A 20,933-nucleotide genomic window follows, 5' to 3' on the forward strand; every position below is an offset into this window, starting at 1 on the left:
TTGACTATACTGGCATTAATCCAATTACACAACACTTCGGGTACCCAGGGGAGGGGGGCACAGCCGGCCTGTGCCCCCCCCCCCCCCCTTGAGAGGTACAATTAACATTAATGTAAAAATTTCGTTAAAACACACAAGTGTGCCCCTTCCCCTTGAAAGTGGAGACCTTTTTTTTTTGTTTTTTTTTGCTTGTCAAATGTGCCCCCCCCCCCTTGGAAAATCCTGGATCCGCCCCTGACTTCGGGCATTACTTAGAGGCCTTATAAAGTCAGCAGCCTGTGCTATTTTGCTGATCCATTTCATATTTGGCTTATTTGTGAATAGGTGGTCGTTGCCATGCATGTTATCGCCTGCATCATCGCTTTCGTCATCTTCATCGCTGCCATCGTCGGATCCGGGTATTCATGCGCGGGAATGAATGGTGCCGTGGGCGACGTCCCGGCGACCATGGTGAGTCTATACCATCAAAATAAATCAATGGAACAAAAACATATAGAGAGAATTTAATGTGCAATTGTGCAAGATTTCTTTTTGTTTCTGTTATATATATTACACAACAAACAAGTATCAATAGAATGAAATGTATAATGGCAAATATATAGATGAAAGAAGAAGAAAAACAAGTTAATGAAACACCAAGAGTTATCATTTTTTTCTCATTGTAAATTTCAAAATGAAGTTAAGTTAGATTGAATGATTCAAGGGCCAGATCAGATCCAAATAGGATGAAACAAAAGTCACTTTGTGCATATCAGATTAAACTGCATGATTAGATGAGGCCGTATCTTGTTAAACCTTATAATCGATGAACCTAGACCAAATTATTTCAGGCAACACTTAATGAATTTAAGTGAAGTCACATCAGGGGCCCGTTGCAGAAAGAGTTGCGATCAAACGCCACTCAAAAAATCTTGCGCACTTGATTTTCAGCCAATGAAGCACCCGTATTCGGGACTTGCGTTTAAACGCAATTCTTTCTGCAACAGGCCCCAGGTTTAATAATTGACCAATGAACAGTTTTGCAAGTAGGCCTATAGACAAATACTCATCGATTCAGACGGAGCCTAAGGCCAGTACTTGTTCAATCAGTAATGAAAAAGGGAGAGGAAGGAAAGGGAATCAAACAGAAAAATGATTTACTTGTCATTAATCTCTACAATACCCTAATTACTGGATGAGAAGGGCGTCACTTTGGGGTCATCGTGACCCCCCCCCCCCACGCGTTTTCATCAAAATTTATTTCGTCGCCCCTGAATTGATTAATAGTGATAATGGAACTCTTGTCATGTTCTCTTTGTTTGAAACTAGGTTGTGACCCATCATCCTGTACAACCAACAGTGCAGGCGACTACCACTACACACACCAGCTCTACATATGGAGGTAAAGAAACTTTTGATGATAATAATCACATATTTATAAAAATAATACGGTATCACATTTGATGAGAACAATAACATTTGATAATAATAACGTTTTTATAAGAATAATCACATTTGATATAAAAATAGTCACATTTGATAATATATAATCACATTTGATAAAACAATCCAATTTGATCATAATAATCACATATGATAGGAATCGCCATTAATTCATTTAATAAAAATAATCATATTTTACAAGAATAATAACATTTGATAAGAGTTATCACCTAAGAATAGTCACATTTGATGATAATAATCGCATTTGATAAACACAATCAAACTTGATATTAATCATTGATTATTATCACATTTGATGATAATTATCACATTTGATAAGAATAATCACATTTTGTAAGAATTATCACATTTAAGAATAATAATCACATTTGATTAAAAAATCACATTTGATAATACTAATTATATTTGATGATGATAATAATAATCACATTTGATAAGAATAACCATATTTGATTATAATAATCACACTTGATTATACAAATCTCATTTGATAATACTAATCACATTTGATATGGATAATCACATAATTTTGCTGATTATAATCATTCTTATTCCTCCATCAGAAATTATCATAATGTTCTCCTTGCAGACCCAGCATAACATAATGTTATTATTTTCCTTCTCCATTCTAATGCGTCGAGCGCATGACAAGAAGTTTGAAAGTCCCATTTTGAAGTCTTTATATGACTCGGTCGGCGATTGAACCCACATCCTCCCGTTCATGAAAGGGCGAGCGCTCTACCACATGAACCACCAAATCTGTGAAATAATGCATGACTGTTTTATATACGCAACGCAGGGACAAAGGCGGCAGTCCTCCGCCCCCCCCCCTATCCCCCATAATGCTTATTGTATGTATAATGTATGATTTATTAATTCGGTCATTTTCCCTTTTTAATTTTTAAATCTTTTTAATAGGAAGTCACACAGCAACGAGCACTACATACTACTAACCCAATCAACATCGTTTGCGAAACGGAAAACAAGAAAAGAAAACAAATTATCGTGTATTTTTTTATGGAACAATCTGAGGTTGTGAAACTTAGTACATCACATCGTTCGAAAGAGAACAGGGCGAATTTTTGCATGATTTTAAAGGTTTGTTGGTATTTCAAACAAAAACAAATGTATTTGTTTTATACGATTTTAAAACCAGTTTTATCATTCATTATTTTGGTACCATTAATTTTATAGTATGCTTCGATGAACAGAAGGGATTTTGTCTACGAGAGAGTGGAATTTAAAATTGAAACTGAATTTTGCATTATTCATTGAAAAGGAATATTTTTATTGAAAATGTAATTTTTATTGAAATCCCTTTGATATGTGAATAAGTCTTTGATTTCATTTTTTTATCTTTTGAAAAAAAAAGCAAATAATTGTATATCGTGCTGTATATAAGGAACGGTATAAAAGCCTATGGGGATTTCCAGTTCCATAGAGGCCATATTGTAAATATCATATATATAAAACTTATATTGTAAATTCCTGCGTGCTATCAAAATGAAGTGTTCTTACATCATGTTACAAGAAATCCGTTACTACTATCGTCGGGTTTCAAAAAGCCTTTGCATGTATTTCGGAAATAAAAGGGTTTAACAGCGCATGTGCGCCCCACTCATCTGTCATTTTGGATATAACAGTCATCAAGATGTCTCGATACATTTTTTTAGAAAGTAACTTGTATGGAGCTCTGTTGCATGTTATATTTAAAATACATGGAGTTCTTCCGTTTTCTTATTGACAAAAACATCATACATGTATTTTTACCATGGCAGGCAGAGAATAGTGTAAAGCTAGAAAATAAACTAAAAGTTTTTTTTTCTGAATTCCGTCCAAAATTCAAGTCTATCGTAATAATGTATCATTTTGTACATAAACGGTATGCTCTTTTCAATGCTGTTTCGATTGTGTGGACTATTGTTTATAGACATCTATTAAAGGCTTCTTTGAAATAAAATATTATATCCCTGAGTTGTAAATGAAAACGATGTGACGTCCGTTAAAAAAACAATAAGGAGAAAGAATGCGAGTGAACAGACTGAAAACAAAGAAAAGAAGAAGGAAAAGAAGAACAAGAAGAAGTTCATTGAGTCGACAAGTCAAGAATAATTATTAATTATTCTATTGTGTGTGATTATGCACTAACGATTTGAATGCGTGGTGTGAACAGTTGTCTTTTATAATACGAAATACATTTTCTTCTGTCTGCGATATACCTTCGATTGTGTATAATATGGAGTTTCGCAGAGTTAGAATATAAGAGAAAGTGTGAGAGAATAAGATGGGGAAAGAGATAGCACAGAGAAGAAGGGATCGTCAGCATGGTCAGTTTGAACAGAGAAAGTGTGGGGTGTGTCTTTAAAAGAGAATGGGGGCGGAGTCATGATTGTGAGAGATATAGATCGAGAGAAAGAGGAGAAAGGCTATAAAGGCATTTATGTAGGCAGGGCCGTAGCTAGAGGGGGGTATGGGGGGTGTGACACCCCCCAACATTCATGGCAGTCGGCAAAATCATGTACCAGTTGGCAAAATGGAGGATAGGGGAGAAAAAGAAAGAACTGTGAAAAGGACCTTACAGATCCTGCCGACTTAAATCGCTTGCTAACAACTTGGTCATCAAAACCAAGACGTTAAATATGATATAGAATAACATACAAGATAAAGGTAACTTCAATCATTTCTGTAACATTTTTAATGGCTGAAAGAGAAATTTTAGTTGAGACATCTTGCACAGAAGGTCAATTAAAAATTAACAAATCTTTGATTTTGATATTATTAATGCATAGGGTATGTCATTCTACTGCAAATTAGCAACTACGGCACACTAGCCGTTCTATTTTTATCCAAAATGTTTATTTTTACAGTGCAGATATCTTTGTATAATTTACCTTAAAGTATTCACCAAATGCCACTAATTCAATTCTAAAAATTCAAAATCTTTTAGCATGTGATTATTGTAGGGGGGGCACATCCCCCATCAGACTCCCCCTGTGCTCACGTTGGCGCTGTCACGCCAAATTTAGTTGGCAAATTTAGCTGGTACACCCCCCCCCCCCCAACAAAATGCTTCTGGCTACGGTCCTGTATGTAGGCCTATTTGGGATCCTTTCATGAAAGGTGTAAGCAATGATAAGTAGACATCCGAAACTTACCATAGTAACAGTCGGAGACTAACCTTGTGCTCCACATCCAATCAAATTACCCAACGAAAGTTTTTAGATATGAGCTATAGAGCTTGTCAGATGACAATTATATATCGTCGGCAAAAATGGTTGATGGATAATGCTCCCATGATTTCGTCTGCTGCCCTCACTCAAATGACGTAGGCAAGTGAAACCTTTTTTTTTAAATATAATTATAATTAAGACAAGACAATTAATGACAAGCTCAGTCCCTTCGCTCACTCGTGTTTAATTTGTTATACGTGTCCTGCCCCCCCCCCCCGGAAACCCCTGTGTACGGCCCGAGTGTCATCGATCATAACTTCTGTGGGAAGATTTGGTTGATCCATTAGTGTTTTGAATTTGTGACGTCATATGAAAGCAGTCTCTCCATATAGGCCTAATAGGAATAAAAAAACTATAATAGGGGGTATAAAACGACGTGCATATGATGATGATGCGACCACGTATACAAATAAATCACTCTTAAATCATTGAGAATATAGCTTTTCGGGGTATTTATATAACACAACTTTATGGAGAAGCTTCTCGTTTGTGACGTCACAAATTCAAATCTTTGGAAATTCATTTGACAGATTTTCACCTAAAATAATCAATTTTTTTTTTCTCGATTTTCCTGCTAAAACCAACTTATCAGGGTAAACTTCCCCTTTGATTATAATTTTTATTTCCAAAGGATTTCCTCAAGGTAATCAGTCATTTTGGATGACAGACAATCAAAACCTGTGCACCAAAATTGATTCATCGGGGGGGGGGGGGTACTCACGAAATAAGGCATACAAACTTTAATCTAGTTACCGAATTACATAACTATAATACAAGAAACAGCCATTTCAACTTTTGCTTACCAGAAAGGGTGGGTAGTATTGGTAACTCCTTTTATTACAATGCTATAAAACATTGGAATTCCCTAATTCCCAATTATATAAAGGAAATAGGAAACTTTTTGCATTTTAAGAGGAAATTTAAAGAATATCTTTCACTTGAGAGTCAAAGAGAAGATGCAAATGATATGTTATACGGTTGATTTAGCCGGAATACTGACCACGTTCTTTTCTCTTCTCTACCAGGTATTATATTATTTTACATAGTTTGATTGAAGCTTCGATATGTCCTTTCTTCTATTCTTTCTATTTCTTTGATCTCTTCCTTCTATTCTCCTCTTCGTGTTGTTATTGTTGTCGCCGTTTTTGCGGTTGTTCTCCTTACTATTTTTCTTCCTCGTCCTTTTCTTCCGTCTCCTTCTCCTTCTCCTCCTCCTCCCCTTTCTTCTTCTATTCCTCCTCCTTCTTTTCTTCTTCTTCTTCTTCGTTATATTCTTGTATATATTATCTATATATCTTATTTATTGGTAATAGTAAATTCTGATTTTTTTCTTCACTTTTTTAATATGTAAATAGTATAATTTTACCATTTTATTATCTTAATTCTGTATGTCGAGGACCCCACTGGAAATAAGCTTTCGAGCTTTCGTGGGTCATCCTGTGCAAGCATGTTGTTTTAATGCTACTGCATATTATGTAATCAATCAATCAATACGGGGATGTGCCGCTGGAATGGGTCTCTTCTTTTTTGGAAGAAATCCCTAAACATGGGATATGGTTTTATGCTGGAAAATCCTTCAACATGGCCCCAATTTTTATAACTGGCCTTAAACATATGGGGTCCATGACCCCAATTTTTAGATACTGGCCTTAAACATGGGTCCATATTCTCCTCCAATGTCTTAGGTGAAAATACAAAATGACCTGACATTTAGGGTGATAACCTTTTTTTGTGTGTGTGTGTCAAATTTTAATAAATCCCTAATAATGGGTAGCCTACCTGTTTAGCGAAAATGACCCGTAATGGGTATGGGTTTTGAACCTTCAGCCGCACACCCCAGTCCAAACCAAATGTAAGTACCCCCCTCCCCTTTCAACCAATTTTTTTTTCTTTTTTGATAATAAATTTGGTATGATTTGAGGATTTGACAACGCCCAGCACCCCCCCCCCCCCCCCATATCGTACACACATGTGCACTGTACAGCTCGTCAGGGATCATAAAGCTGCCGTTCACCGCATGAAAAAACGCAGCATTCTTTTCGTCCAGAAAGAACGGACCGATCCGAGCAGCTGACCCGACAGGGGCCCGCAGGGTTTCGACGAGGAATGCATTACATGCCATTTTTAGCTGCTCAGGAATTCGTGACTGGAGAAATACGTTGCTAGTCGTTTTTCTGTCGCCGCACAAATGGATAAACTTCGTCATATCACCTGAAAATCTTCGTGTTTTACAGGAATAAGATTTAGAAACTGATTTTTCACGGGTTTTCAACAAATAATCTGGAATTAAGCTTACAGAAGCCCAGAAAAAGGGCTTTATATCCAGTCTTATTGAAGCTGGCCGTGGAGTGAGTTGGTGAGTTGCTCAGCGACATACGGTACTATACCGGGCCCACGTATGTTCACGGCCTCAACTCAGTGGAGCGCGCCATTGAAAGGCCTTTTCGCCTAGCAATATTGTTAGCGACGTTTGTTAGCATCACTTTGCTCACTCTCCAAAATGTCTGCGACATTAAAATTCTAAAAACAATGGATTTGTTGAATTTTAGTGAGGCTATGAATGTTTATCGTTTACATTGACTATCAGTGTACCAACATATACCAAATTTACAAGCAAGTGTGGGTAAGACTTTGAATTATCAGTCATTTCGATGCAATCCCAAAATTGATGAAAATATAACAGAAATTTGATATAGCATTGCAAAATCCTTATTTTCATATCCCCTTAAATTTTAATTATTTGCAAAAGCATCTTAGTACGTTTCCTAGAATTTTTCACAACTGATAACGGTGGTGGCTTATTGATTCTAGTTTTTTTAAAGAAATGGCAGGCATTTGAAATCAGGTAAATTGTTGTTATATTTTTAAAGGAAAATCGTTAGATTCGAACAACTTACTAATAGTTCTCCAAAAGAAGGGTTATATTCTATTATCTGTGTGTAAATGATACATGACAACTTGGCTGCAGCTTTCTGCATTTTTCCAGTACATCCGGTGAGGTGAGGTGAGAAATGACGACAAATTTTACGAGTATATCATTGCATGTTGGATAACCTTTTCCACGATGAGTTTCGTAATTGAGAGAAAAATCAAGTTCATTCCTAGCACGCGAGCCGCAGAATGATAAATTTTAGCGTGCGCACACGGGCTGATCGCCGTGTCTGCGGGGACGGATATCTAGTCCCATACTGGTGTAAGGTGGTATTTTCCACGTACCTTTTCCCCTTGTAATGACCACTTCGCACTTTAATACTTAATTTTGACACTTAATCTGTGAAATTAATGGTTTAACGATTTTGGAAAATGTTCGGAATATACCTAACACATAAATGATTTCATTTTCTAGAATTATTATTTCTTTCCTGAATTACCAAAAGGCAAATTTAGGTCAAGATTGCATATACTCACATTGACTGTTTAGCATAGCGCATATCTATTACAATTTCTATTATGTGTGTCTATATTATATAAATTGTCCTGATGTAAATATATGTTATAGAATCATATTGGATACAAAAATCATGACGGGTGTCATGGTCTGAGTTTTCTTTGTGTATAACAAACAAAATACTGCATGATTCCAATTTTATTTGAACATGTCATCGTATGCAACGGCAATTTCAATCAATCAGTTTATAAATTTCTTTTGCTTAGTCAGCGTTTATTTTTCAATGTGCAGAATTGGTTCGCAAGCGGTTTTTACACCAAAGAGCTTGCCAAAGAGCTCATTCCTGGCACTTCGACTAAAGATGGATATGATTATTTTGTTTCTCATGGTTATCCATATTTAAAAACAATATTTATTTACTGCAGCCAACGAGTTCCTGACACAATTTATTTTTTGACTAAAAACTACATTATGAATGTCCCTCGAGCGGTCTTAAAATAAAAAAGAAATACCCTTTTTCGCAAATGAATCATAGTTGTTGCTGTAAAATTACTTTGTCTTAATTCCTTTCCTCTTAATTTAATATTTTAGTATTTCATTTACATAACCTAAATGAAGGAGGATTCGGAACGATTATTGTCTGATGATTATGGGTGTGAAAGGACCCCTCCCCAAAAATAATAATGAGTAAGAATAAATAAATAAATGAATAAATAAATGAAATTAAATTGAAATAAAATAAAAGTCAGTAATCTTTAACAGGATAGTTCGAAAGCTTATTTTCAGTGGGGTCCTCAACACGTATAGAATTGTAATTATAAAAGGTAAAATCTGTTTACACTATGAATATGAATATGAATTACTATTAAAAATAAATAAGATCTTGAGATGGTATGTACAAGAAATATATAAAAAAGAGAACGAAGAAGAAAGTTGAAGGTATAATGTTGTCTCAAGCGGATCGGGAGAAGGGGGTGCTCCTTTCCCTCTCTTTTCCAATACACCGGGTGAGTTATGTATATCTCAATATTGATTTTATAACAAACTACTTAAAATCCCCATTTCATGACAGATTATTAAAAAATTCGGCTTACGATTTGTGCTCGCATCGATTGTTGAAAATATATTAAATCGTGCATCATAATTACAAAAGTGCTTTAAATGTCAATTTTTCAAGCCATAATATTTACAGATTTCGCGCTCTCATTAGGCTTATTAGACGAATAAATAAGATATTAATTTAGTAATCACTATGTCCTTGTTTTCAGAATGGAATATCGACAAGTTCTATTTCGTGCTTAGGAAGAGAAATAGGAAGACAGTCATCATTTTCATTTGATGACATAATGTTCTTAGGATGTCCCGGTCCTAGGTCAAAACTCAAAGGAATAATATTGAAACATATCGGCTTTTTTAAAACTGTGATCCAAATCCACCTCACAATTGTCCTACAAAGTGCTTGAAATACAGAGATTAAATTGTCCCTTTTTCAGATCGGAATATCAAATACTTTAAGCTCGCGCTTTTTGCGCTCGCTTTATTGATTTTCATGATGTAAAAGGTATTTAGAATGCCCAGATTCTAGGTCGCGCATGTTTATTCAGATACGCAGCTTGTTCACTATTTAAATCATCCAAATATCAAACATTTTCTGCTCGCGCTTTGTGCTCGCATTATAAGATTTTCAATTATCATTTTCATGATTTACACAAAATGATCAGAGTGTCCCATTTTTGGGTGTAAATCTCGATTTTTTTCCGCACGCGCTTCGCGCTCGCATCAATTGTTTAGTCATTTACTTATTATTATCACGATTACAAAAAGTGCTTAGAATTTCCATACTTCGTCTAAAATTTTCAGCCCACGCTTTTCGCTCGCATTATTTGATTGTTGAAAAATGTAAGGTCTTCATGGCTAACTGCAAGCAGCTGTTTTTGATCAGATCAAAACATATATTAAAATGTTCTGTTCCCGCTTCGCGCTCGCAGTAATTATTATGTAGTTGCGGTGGATACACATCTGTCTTAGGATCACAAACATTGCCCAGAATATTTAGATTTTAGGACAAAATACTTTGCACTCGCACTAATCAAATAAGGCTCATGAGATTATTATATATTTATGTTGATTTATAAGAATAAAGCTTAGACTATTATAATAAAAGACTACCCCTTCAAAGATACAAACAAAAATCAACTTCGAGTGGCCGATCGGGAAAATGTGGCTAAAAAAATTCGGCTCCCCCCCCCCATATTGGCAAAGGCTGGATCCGCCCCTGTCTACTGATAGCTCTTGAAGGGGGGATGAGTTACCCTTGAATATTATTGTTGAATATTCAGCTCAATATATTGCTTTGACCCCCATCCCTTCACACACGTTTTGTATATCCCCGTCTACTAACAGCTCTGGGGGGGGGGGACCATTTTTTTTTAACTCAACATAATTATTGCTCTCACACCCCCCCCGATCAGATGAATTACGCCACTTGACGTGCGTGATTTCAATTGCAATATAGCCCCAAGATCCACTGACTATTTATTTAGCTTACACATTAAAAAAAACTGGAGAGTTGTCAAACTCAACACAAATATACAATAAAATAACAACAAAATAACATACTATAGAAAGAAAGTATTAAAAAAATTGAGAACTTAGTACAATAAAGATAATAAAATGTTGAATTTTTTTACCCCCGTCTCCCACACTCGATCTATTACGTATTAGACAATGATATGAAATTATGCTGATCTGCCTTTATTTGCGCACGATATTCTTAACTAAAGTCATGATATGACCATTGATATAATGGATGATAAATTTTCATAGTTTGATCACACCATATCCACTTTAAATCCCTGGAAATTCCAGCAACAATACATGTTGTCATGGTACGACACACATTTTCTTTATTGAAAAGTATCACGACACCAACGTTGAAACTGTGCAAAGGCCTTTAATGGCGAACTCCGCTGGGTTGATACATAGCCTATGGGTGATGAACATACGTGGGCCGGGCCGGTAGTGTACGGCAATTAGTTTCACATACACTGTTGCTGTATTGTGAATGTGATTTGTGAGCGCAAGTTGAACTGTGTGTTTGCGTCGAGAACATATTGTTATGATTGTTATTGTTCATGTTATTATTTATTCATCCACCGTTAGCTTCATAATTATAAAGCCTTAATTAAAGGCAGCCGTAGCCTATTGAAAAAGTAGAATCGCCATTATCCTGGTTTAACATGTTTAAGTCACCAGCTAGGCCAGGGGCGGTATTCTAAGGTCATTTTATCTTTAAAGGTCAAGTCCACCCCAGGAAAATGCTGGCTTGAATAAATAGAGAAAAATCAAACGTCATATTGCTGAAAATTTCATCAAAATCGGATGTAAAATAAGAAAGTTATGACATTTTAAAGTTTCGCTTATTTTTCACAATACAGTGATCATTGGCGATATGCACAACTAGGTGAGTTAGTCGATGATGTCCATCACTCACTATTTCTTTTGTTTTTTATTGTTTGACTTTGAATTATACAATGTTTCATTTTTTATAGATTTGAAAATAAGGACCAACTACCAGTAGACTGAACCATATAGTATTAAACAATGCTAATTCCACATGTTCAGGGAGGAATTAATCATTGTATCACTTGACAATGAGGAGAAAATTAAAATATTTCATCTGGATCTGGATGTAATACAGTGCAGGACCGTTAGGTATAATGCACCGGGTTAGGAGAGGGCGCAAATGAGTTTAGTCGAAACGTAGGTGGCTTTCTTCGATCTTGGCTTTAAACACCTCTGGTGATGTACTGCTGACAACTTCGTTAGGGAGTTGATTCCAGGCCAACGTTGTATTCACAAAAAAAGAATTTCTTAACTGCTCTGTGTTACAATGTCTTATTGAGAAACACTTGGAGCTATTTGTTACTTGTTTCTCTACCACATTAGTAGCATCAAAGTTTACAAATTTCTTAGCTTTGATATTACGTTTAGGTCTTGCTTTAATAAGAAATTTATCAACAGGAAGGGCAGGAACCAACCCCTCGATCACTTTGAAGTAGGATGTAAGTTTCAGGACTTGGCGTCTTGAGGCAAGAGTAGGCAGGTTGAGATTCTCTCTCATCTTGGTAATCGAACCTGGTTCTCGAGAGCTGTAGTCCCCACAGATGAACAGTACTGCTCTACGCTGTGTTTTCTCCAGACATTGAATATCCTTCTGAAGATAGGGATCCCACACACATGCACCATATTCCAGGATAGATCTGACTAGTGCAATGTATGCTGTGCGCTTGCAGTTCTCTGGGCAGAAACTTAGGTTCCTTCTGAGTAAAGCAAGGACAGAGTTTGCCTTCCTCACAGCTTTGTTGATCTGGGGTGACCACTTCAGATTGTCAGCTAGTGTTACTCCAAGGTATGGATGTTGAGATACATGTTTAAGTATACAGTCATTTATGGTGTAAAAGTATGAGGTTTTGGCATTTATGCTCATAACTTGGCACTTGCCAGCATTGAACCTCATTCCCCAGGTGGATGCCCAATTTTCTAATGCAGTAAGGTCCTGCTGCAGCTTATGATGGTCTCGTTGAGATTTAATCTGTCTATACAGCACACAGTCATCTGCGAATAAGCGAACCTGTGACTGGACAACATCAGGGAGGTCGTTGATGTGGCATAGAAATAACAAGGGTCCGAGTACTGTCCCCTGCGGCACACCTGATGTTACTTCCTCTGGGTCGGAATGCTCTCCATCAACTACAACCGTCATCTCCCTGTGTGTTAGGAAGGATGTAAGCCACTTGTGTATCGAGCCATCTATCCCGTAGTTCGCTAGTTTGTGTAGGAGTAGCGAGTGAGGCACTGTATCAAACGCCTTAGCAAAGTCTAGTATGATGACGTCTGACTGTACTTTCTTGTCATGGGCGAGAAGGAGATCATGTACTGTGGTCAGTAGTTGAGTTTCAGTTGAATGACCGGACCTGAACCCGTGGTTGAGAGACGACAAGATATTGTTTTCTTGTAGATGTTTGAAGAGGTGCTTACAAATGATATGCTCAAGCTATATAATAAAATACAAAAGAAATAGTGAGTGAATGATGTCATGATTGTCATCAGTTCCCTCATTTGCATACTACTACTAGCCAGGATGTGCTTATAAATGTTATGTGAAATTAAGCAAAATTTAAAGTGTCATAACTTTCTTATTTTACATCTGATTTTGATGAAATTTTCAGTGTTAAGCTTGTTGGATTTTTCTCTTTTTATTCAAATCAACTTTTTGTTGGGGTGGACTTGTCCTTTAAAATATTTTATCTCTTGAATAGAATTAGAAAGATATGTTGAAAAATGGTCAAAACACATTTTCAAAGTATACATGCTCAAAATTATAAGATATGGTCAAAATAGCTCATCAGTAATTTTGTTGTTTTCTCAACTTTTCCCATAGAAAACACATGTTCGGTATTAAATACGATACCTTTTTCATTTTTTCAAGTGACCAAAATATTTCACATGCGAAGAGGGGTCCGATTGGTACGGTACTTGTAGCTCATATCAAAAAAAAAGTGAAACAATTTCGGCAAAATTTTTAGATATAGTACTAATTGTAGGTATTTGTGTATTTATGGTGGAAGTTTGGTGAATTTTATGAGAATAATATGATTGAATTCATGAAAAGTAACGTTCGAAAGTTGCTAAAAACCTCTTAAAATTCATTTTCAGATTGGAAAAAAATGGTACCATGTCTGCACTGCTGTGGACCCAACCACTCTAACTGTGTATCTATATATGTACGTGATTCAGGGATTTTGATGAGAAAAGATGCATTTTGACACTTGTTACATGAAATGCCTGAAATTCAATATTTTTCCACCATTTTGACTCAGATTTTTGAAATATTTGCCTATAGATGTATACATAATGCAGGTGTAAAGTTAGTATCTGTTCCATATCTTCTTTTATTGGAATCGCGCATAAAGCCGTATGCGCAGAAAAGGGGCTCTGCGCAGACTTGAATTGAGAGTGCTAAAAATCTATAATATTATGACCTCAATTCCCCCAGTTCACTGTCTATTCCTTTCTATGACTTGGCCATCTTTCTACAATCTTGTTATGAAACCCGATATGTTAACATTGACTAGCGTACTGAATGGTGTCTGCCCTTGACGGTGAATGAACTTTCCTACATGTACCGGTACATAGATTTCTGGAATAGAGAAATCATTAGAAATCAAGACAATCCCTGTATACAGCCTGGACGATCCGTATTTTCAGTCAAGCATTTCTACTGTAAATTAGCATGAAAATAAACTAATAGCAATTTTCATGAAATAAATTTACAAATTTGTAGATAAGGCCACAGGCAATATGCATGCCAATTTTCAGTGTGACCATGCTGTCGACAGCTAAGATCGGGGGGGGGGGGGGGGCTGCGAGGGCCCTCCCGACCATATATATCACCAAAAAAACATAGTTACATGTACACTGTACTTATGTAAACAGGTGTCCAATATATAGAGGACCTACAGGACTTATACCCCAACAAAATCAAATTGAAATAAAAATATGTTTTTATAAATTTATAGATAAAAATATATCAATATACACATTGTAATTGAGCATGGATGAGTTCTACATAGACATGAAGGTGCACATGGATTCTACTCTACATAGAGCCTCCCCAATTTTTTAGCAATTTATGCCCTTATAATATTTATTTCTTTTTTTCCCCTTAATACATGTAAAGCTATTTGGTTGTTTAATCCACGATCACCTGATCACGATGCCTGATTTCTACAGAGTCCTCAATGTTTCCAAGGCCTCCAGTGATAGTGACATCAAGAAAGCGTAAGTTGAATAGTTCTTAAAATATTCATTAACTAAAGGCGTTCGGCAATGTGATTGGGGTAATACGTACACGTAGCACATATACTATACAACGCTCCTTAATATTGTATAATGTATTACTTTCTGCACTTGTAGCATTGGGGGTATTCAAGAAAAAAGAGACAGAATAATAAGGTTGAGGGATTTGGGGGGGGGGGGGGTTGGGGGAGAGAGGGGTTGGAGAGTGGTACACAAAAGGGAGTGAAACATACAGTATGTAATAATTAGCTACACTTAATCCAATAAGTATATAGTAACTGTAAAGGTTAGATTTTGCATAAATTAACCAATATTCGTTAGTCTTTGGGTTGTCTTTATAATGTACTGTTGTACACCAGCACATGGTCTACTCTAAATCTGGTTCTTAAACTTTACAAAATGGAATGCTTTAGGATGACCATCTTTTCTAAAGTTGCCCCCTAAGATCTGCCACAACAATACTATGTTCTATAATTAGTTTTTGCAGAATTATGGGTTTGCTTAAAATCTACAGAATAATTGTTCAGATGTTGAGCAAAAAAAAATGGAAGTTAAATGATTTTTAACCTTCAACCAACGATTATTTAGGGCAAGATTTCGTCCACTCCTGCCTGTTATGGTAGAATTAGAAGTTCAAAATGAAAAAAAAATAGCCCCAAGCATTCAGCAATCACCCCAATTTGAAAAAGTAGCTCTTAAACCAAAAATATGATTATTTCCTACCCTTGTATGTACAGGATGTCCTTGAAATATTTGTCAGTAGAATGTTTGCTTGATTTGTACCTGTTTAGGTGATTTTATTGTTGTTTTTACTTTCTCACTTTTTTCTTTCCACCTTCAGTTACAGAAAACTTGCATTGAAATGGCATCCCGACAAGAACCCTAACAACAAGAAAGAAGCTGAGAGGAGGTTTAAAGAGATTGCGGAGGCATATGAGATTCTATCAGATAGTAAGATACATGTTTCCTTTAAACAATCACAAGAACATTTCATGAAACCAGCTGTGTTATAAGCTACTGAAATATTTGCATCCGATTGGCTGAGAGCAAAGTGGTCAGTGAAAATCACAGTATTTTGGTTTCATGAAATGCTCCCCATATCATTCTTGCAATGGTAGCAAATTGGTTCCTAACAGTTACAACCATGCCATTATAAATACACTGACTTCAGTGGGGCTCATTATGGATTCATGACGTCATATCTAAGGCCCCCATGGACTCTCACCAAATTTTGGTAGCGGGGGGTTTTCATCATGCTCCACCAAAATAGGGTATAAAAAATGGTTAAATGCAATAAAAAGTGTTTTGTGACGTCATCACTTTGGTACTCTATTTCCGTCGTCAGGCTGACTTTTCAAATTATTTGAATATCTAGATCTACATTGTAGTTTTGATAAGGTATTGTGAAACAGTGTACATGTGTTTTAGTCAAATTATTTCTATTTTTCAATTAGTAAACCCAAAAATCAGGAACTGGATATTATGGGATTCCCCATTTTGATGAAATCTGTGACATTCTTCTAAACTGCGACGCAATGGATTGCGTGTTGACCTTCAACTTCATGTGCAATTGGGCACCATATACATGTACCTGTAGCCAGGAATTTCTTTTGTATTTTAATAGTATTCATGCATGGATACCTCTTCTCTTGAGTTGTGCAACAGCTACATGTTACAATACATTTTACAAATTTAAAGGACAAGTCCACCCAAACAAAAAGTTTGATAAAAAGAGAAAAATTCAACAGAGAGAGAGTACAACACTGAAAATTTCATCAAAATCAGATGTAAAATAAGAAAGTTTATTTATGGCATTTAAAAGTTTTGCTTAATTTCACATCCTGGTTGGTATGCAAATGAGGAGACTGATGACATCCACTCACTATTTCTCTTGTATTTTATTAAACGAAATATGAAATATTCTCATTTTCTCCACATTGTCAAGTGAAACAACGATTAATTCCTCCCTGAACATGTAGAATTAGCATTGTTTAATACTATATGATTCACTCAAGTTGGTCCTTATTGTCATATAAAATGAAATATTGTACAATCCAAACAATATAAAAAACAAGAAATACTGGGTGAGGGACATCATCGTCTGTCTCTCATTTGCATATCACTAAGTCATGCATATCTCTGTTTTGTGAAAAATAAGTGAAACTTAAAAATGTCATATCTTATTTTACATCCAATTTTGATGAAATTTTCAGCGTTATGCTAGTTTCATTATTCTCTATCTATTCAAAACAACATTTTTCTGGGATGGACTTGACCTTTCAATGTATAATTTAAAGAACAACACACCAGTTGTGAAGTCAGACTCACAATGTAATTACATGTATATGATCTGGATTTTTATAAATGAAACATAGGCCCAAAGCCAATGTATAAACCATTCCAAGTGTTCAAGTCAGCCTGTACAGTATGTAAAAAAAAGGCCTAGACCCCTACACATACATGTATATGTTTACATGTAGCTTGTTTAGGCCTTCATGTACATACATGTATTATTTGAACACGAAACCCTGCACTCAACGAGATAAAAGATGTTTGCTCTCCACACTAATACATGTGTATGTACATGTAATACTATAGTGGTAGCCAGTGTGAACATGCCCCTATAATAATAATAATAGATGCAATTTATAAGGCGCCAAATCCATAAAAAATATAATGCTCAAGGCGCACAGGTGAAAAAGTGAAAGAGTGTATTACATGTACATGTATGCTCACTATCACAATATCACTGTGTGTATAAATATAAAAGATTTCATTTGGTAGCCAGTGTGAACATGTCCCATATGATGTGATCATTCATGTACAACACTAACATTGTGTATACACTATAAAATGGAACTCATGTGAACATGCCCTGTAATCATCGCTATGTAGCATGGGCCTAATACATAGATGTTGAATATGGTAGCCAGTGTGAAACCCCCTTAAAACAATGTAATGTGAATGTAATCATTCAAACTTCACCATCATTGTGTGTCTCTTGAATATGATAGCCAGTGTGAACATGCCCAATTTAAAGTAGTCAAACGTCACTCTCTTTGTATGTCTGTTGAATATGGTAGCCAGTGTGAACACGCCCCATGTAATGTAATCATATTCACTATCATTGTACGTATAATGTGATACTGAAGACATCCAATCTTTCATCAAAGCTGTGGGGATCCGATGAACAGTAGGCGATAGTATCATGCAACATACTGTATGATCTATTCATTTCATCACGCATAATGTAAACAAACATATTGTCAAGGGATTTCCCATTATACTTTTACTACAACAGTAGAGTTTTCAATTCTAGTGTAGTGATCTTATTTTAAAAAAGACGTTCTATCATGAATAAGCAGAGGAAATCTGATGTTGGAAATGGGGGGATGCTGCTGTACAGTTCATTGTATCTTGCATGAAGATATGGAATAGATATTACACTCAATTCACTGCTATGATCCAGTGTGTGCTTTTAGTCTCTTTTAGTCCATCTAATCCTTTGACCTAGAAATAATGGTGTTGTGGATATATATCTTTAAATTTAAGATAGTAACACTAACATCCATTCATCGTACATTGTATTAATGAGGTCATATTGGCAGAGATCAAGTGCTATTATTTGTAACAATTTTTCTCACACACCCTAGCCCAATATTTCAGTGATTTCATGTCTATTTTTGCGTATTTTAATTATTTTTCAGAGAAAAAGAGGGATGTCTATGACAGATATGGTCTAGATGGTTTGAAACAGCAGTCTGGAGGAGGTAAAACAAGAAATTTATTCAAAAATTATTTATTTTTTAAATAATTTTTCATTCATGTATTTATAATTTTTGTGTTATTTATTTCATTATATGTAAATTCATTACTTTGTTAATTTGTGTATTTTTATATTTATTTATGTATAAAAAAAATTGTGATTTATTTGAATTTAATTTTATTTTTTATATTCTATTTTAGTTTATTTTATTTCTTTTCTTTTTTAGGGGTGGGGTGGGGGTAATTTACAGACCTCATGGAATTTAGTGTTTAATGCAACTACATGTATGTTCATTTATCTTTAATGTCATTGTGTCTATTTCATATTTCTTATTTTTAGGGGGGTAATTTACTGTACATGTATATGTACCCTTAATCTTGGCTTTACTAACAGACATCTTCATGAAATCATTGCTCACTATAAAAACTTTAAATCTTATTTTGTAGAATTTCCCTACATATAAAATAGACATGTATTGTTATACATTTGATTATCTTCATCATCCAAGAACACTTAAAAGAATGTTCAATAGTCTGTTTCTGAAGTGAAAGGTTTCTAATGTCCATTGCTGTTGTTGTCAATAGGGCAAGTGTGTAACGAGATAAGCTGTTTAGTGTGATGGGATTAACAGGCTAATGGGATTAACAGGCATTGGGGGTGATTAACACAACAGTTATGATGATGAAGGTGGTGTCGGAAGAGGACTTCAGTACATCAGACTTTGAGCTGTTTTACATTTTTGAAGCGTCTGTTTAGTGTCTCACTCTCCAGTACCTGTCATATTACAATTTTTTAGTGTCTGTTTAGTGTCTCGGTCTCTAATTGTTGTCACATTACAATGTTTAGCGTCTATTTAGTGTTTCAGTCTCCAATACTTGTCACGTTACAATGTTTAGTGTCTATTTTAGTGTTTCAGTCTCCAATACTTGTCACATTACAATGTTTAGCATCTAGTGTTTCAGTCTCCAATACTTCTCACATTACAATGTATAGCATCTATTTAGTGTTTCAGTCTCCAATACTTGTCACATTACAATTTCGTTGGCGAATCCAGGATTATAAAATAGGGGGGGGGCACAGATGAACAGTTTGAAAATAGACGGGCACAGATGACTATTTTGTAATAGATTTAGATACAGGTGTATATTATTGGATGTTTCTCAAAAATCATCGGGGCACATGTCACTTGTGCTCCGCCTGGCTCTGTCACTTTATTTGATTCATGAATGCTGTTTTCAGTGTGTGAGGGTCAATATTACTAGGTATCTCTTTTTTTTATTCCAAAATCTCAACATTGAGATTTAATTTGGCTCTGTTCTCAAGAATAAAACAACTACATGTATATAGCACATGTCATTGCCATTGTGCACATGGTACGGTAATATGTTCAACACTGGTCTGCATGTACATGTTTGTACATATACATGTACATGTATACTGATATGCACTTTTAGTGCGTCTGCCTGATAATTATGTTTTATTTTTCATAACATGTAGGCCCGGGGGGGGGGGGGCAGTCAAATGTATTGCTGTACACACGCGTGGCCAAATTATTTCCAAACACCCGCTAAACTAGTTTTTCTCCGTGTGCAAAATAACCCCCTTAAAAAAAAATTTGTGGGCTTTTTTTACACATTTTGGCCCCTAAACAAGTTGTTGCCAGAATATGACCCCGGGGAAAAGCTTGAGGGAAAAAACATACCCTAAACACGTTTGGCTTGTCTTTAAAAAAAAGCTTTGGAAAAAAAGCATTTATACCCTAAAATACATTTGACCATGGAGCTACTATGGTTTGACCCTGCGATTGACCAGTCTTTAAAAACTACCCCTTTCTTTTTAAATTGGTGTTTTTGGTACCCTTAAAATCAACGAGTGCATGCGCGGCCCGCATCCAAAACTGAAAAAAAAACCTTCAAACGCCCTTTTTTGGTCACGCGTGTGTACAGCAATATATTTGACTGCCCCCCCCGGGCATGTAGGTATCAAAACTTACCACTGAACCAACATTTGAAACAATTTCATTGCTCTGAATTGATGATACATGTACATGTAGATACACTTCAATGAAATATTTGTTTAATTTATTGCCTATTAATCTTTAATATCAAGTTTACATACATTTACTCCGCCTCTACTCTTGTTCTTTCTTAATGCGTGTTGTAGAGGGAATATTTTGCACCTTCCCAGTGAATCGCAGCCATGCTGCAACATATATACTATAGGTCCATCCACATTTTCATTGGAA

General features: G+C 35.7%; 2 protein-coding genes across 3 annotated transcripts in view; both read left to right on the forward strand.

Annotated features, from left to right (window-relative positions):
- Positions 1–3,403, forward strand: part of LOC135156331 (uncharacterized) — a 7,742-nt gene extending 4,339 nt beyond the window's left edge. Inside the window, exons 6-8 of the mRNA XM_064108421.1 lie at positions 325–450; positions 1,309–1,381; positions 2,362–3,403. Coding sequence (XP_063964491.1) covers positions 325–450; positions 1,309–1,381; positions 2,362–2,396 — 234 coding nt within the window. The 3' untranslated portion in view covers positions 2,397–3,403. The remainder of the gene's footprint in view (positions 1–324; positions 451–1,308; positions 1,382–2,361) is intronic.
- A 3,233-nt stretch (positions 3,404–6,636) lies between these two features.
- LOC129282739 (dnaJ homolog subfamily B member 6-like) overlaps positions 6,637–20,933 on the forward strand; it is a 31,070-nt gene continuing 16,773 nt past the window's right edge. The window contains exons 1-4 of one of the 2 annotated variants that reach the window (XM_064108683.1): positions 6,637–7,029; positions 14,804–14,904; positions 15,764–15,873; positions 18,630–18,692. In XM_064108683.1, coding sequence (XP_063964753.1) covers positions 14,840–14,904; positions 15,764–15,873; positions 18,630–18,692 — 238 coding nt within the window. In that variant the 5' untranslated portion in view covers positions 6,637–7,029; positions 14,804–14,839. Of the gene's footprint in view, positions 7,030–7,137; positions 7,297–14,803; positions 14,905–15,763; positions 15,874–18,629; positions 18,693–20,933 lie in introns of those variants that run through there. The other variant, XM_064108682.1, reaches the window with a different exon arrangement.

The sequence above is a fragment of the Lytechinus pictus genome, chromosome 13 (assembly GCF_037042905.1).
Source record: "Lytechinus pictus isolate F3 Inbred chromosome 13, Lp3.0, whole genome shotgun sequence".
NCBI classification, from domain to species: domain Eukaryota; kingdom Metazoa; phylum Echinodermata; class Echinoidea; order Temnopleuroida; family Toxopneustidae; genus Lytechinus; species Lytechinus pictus.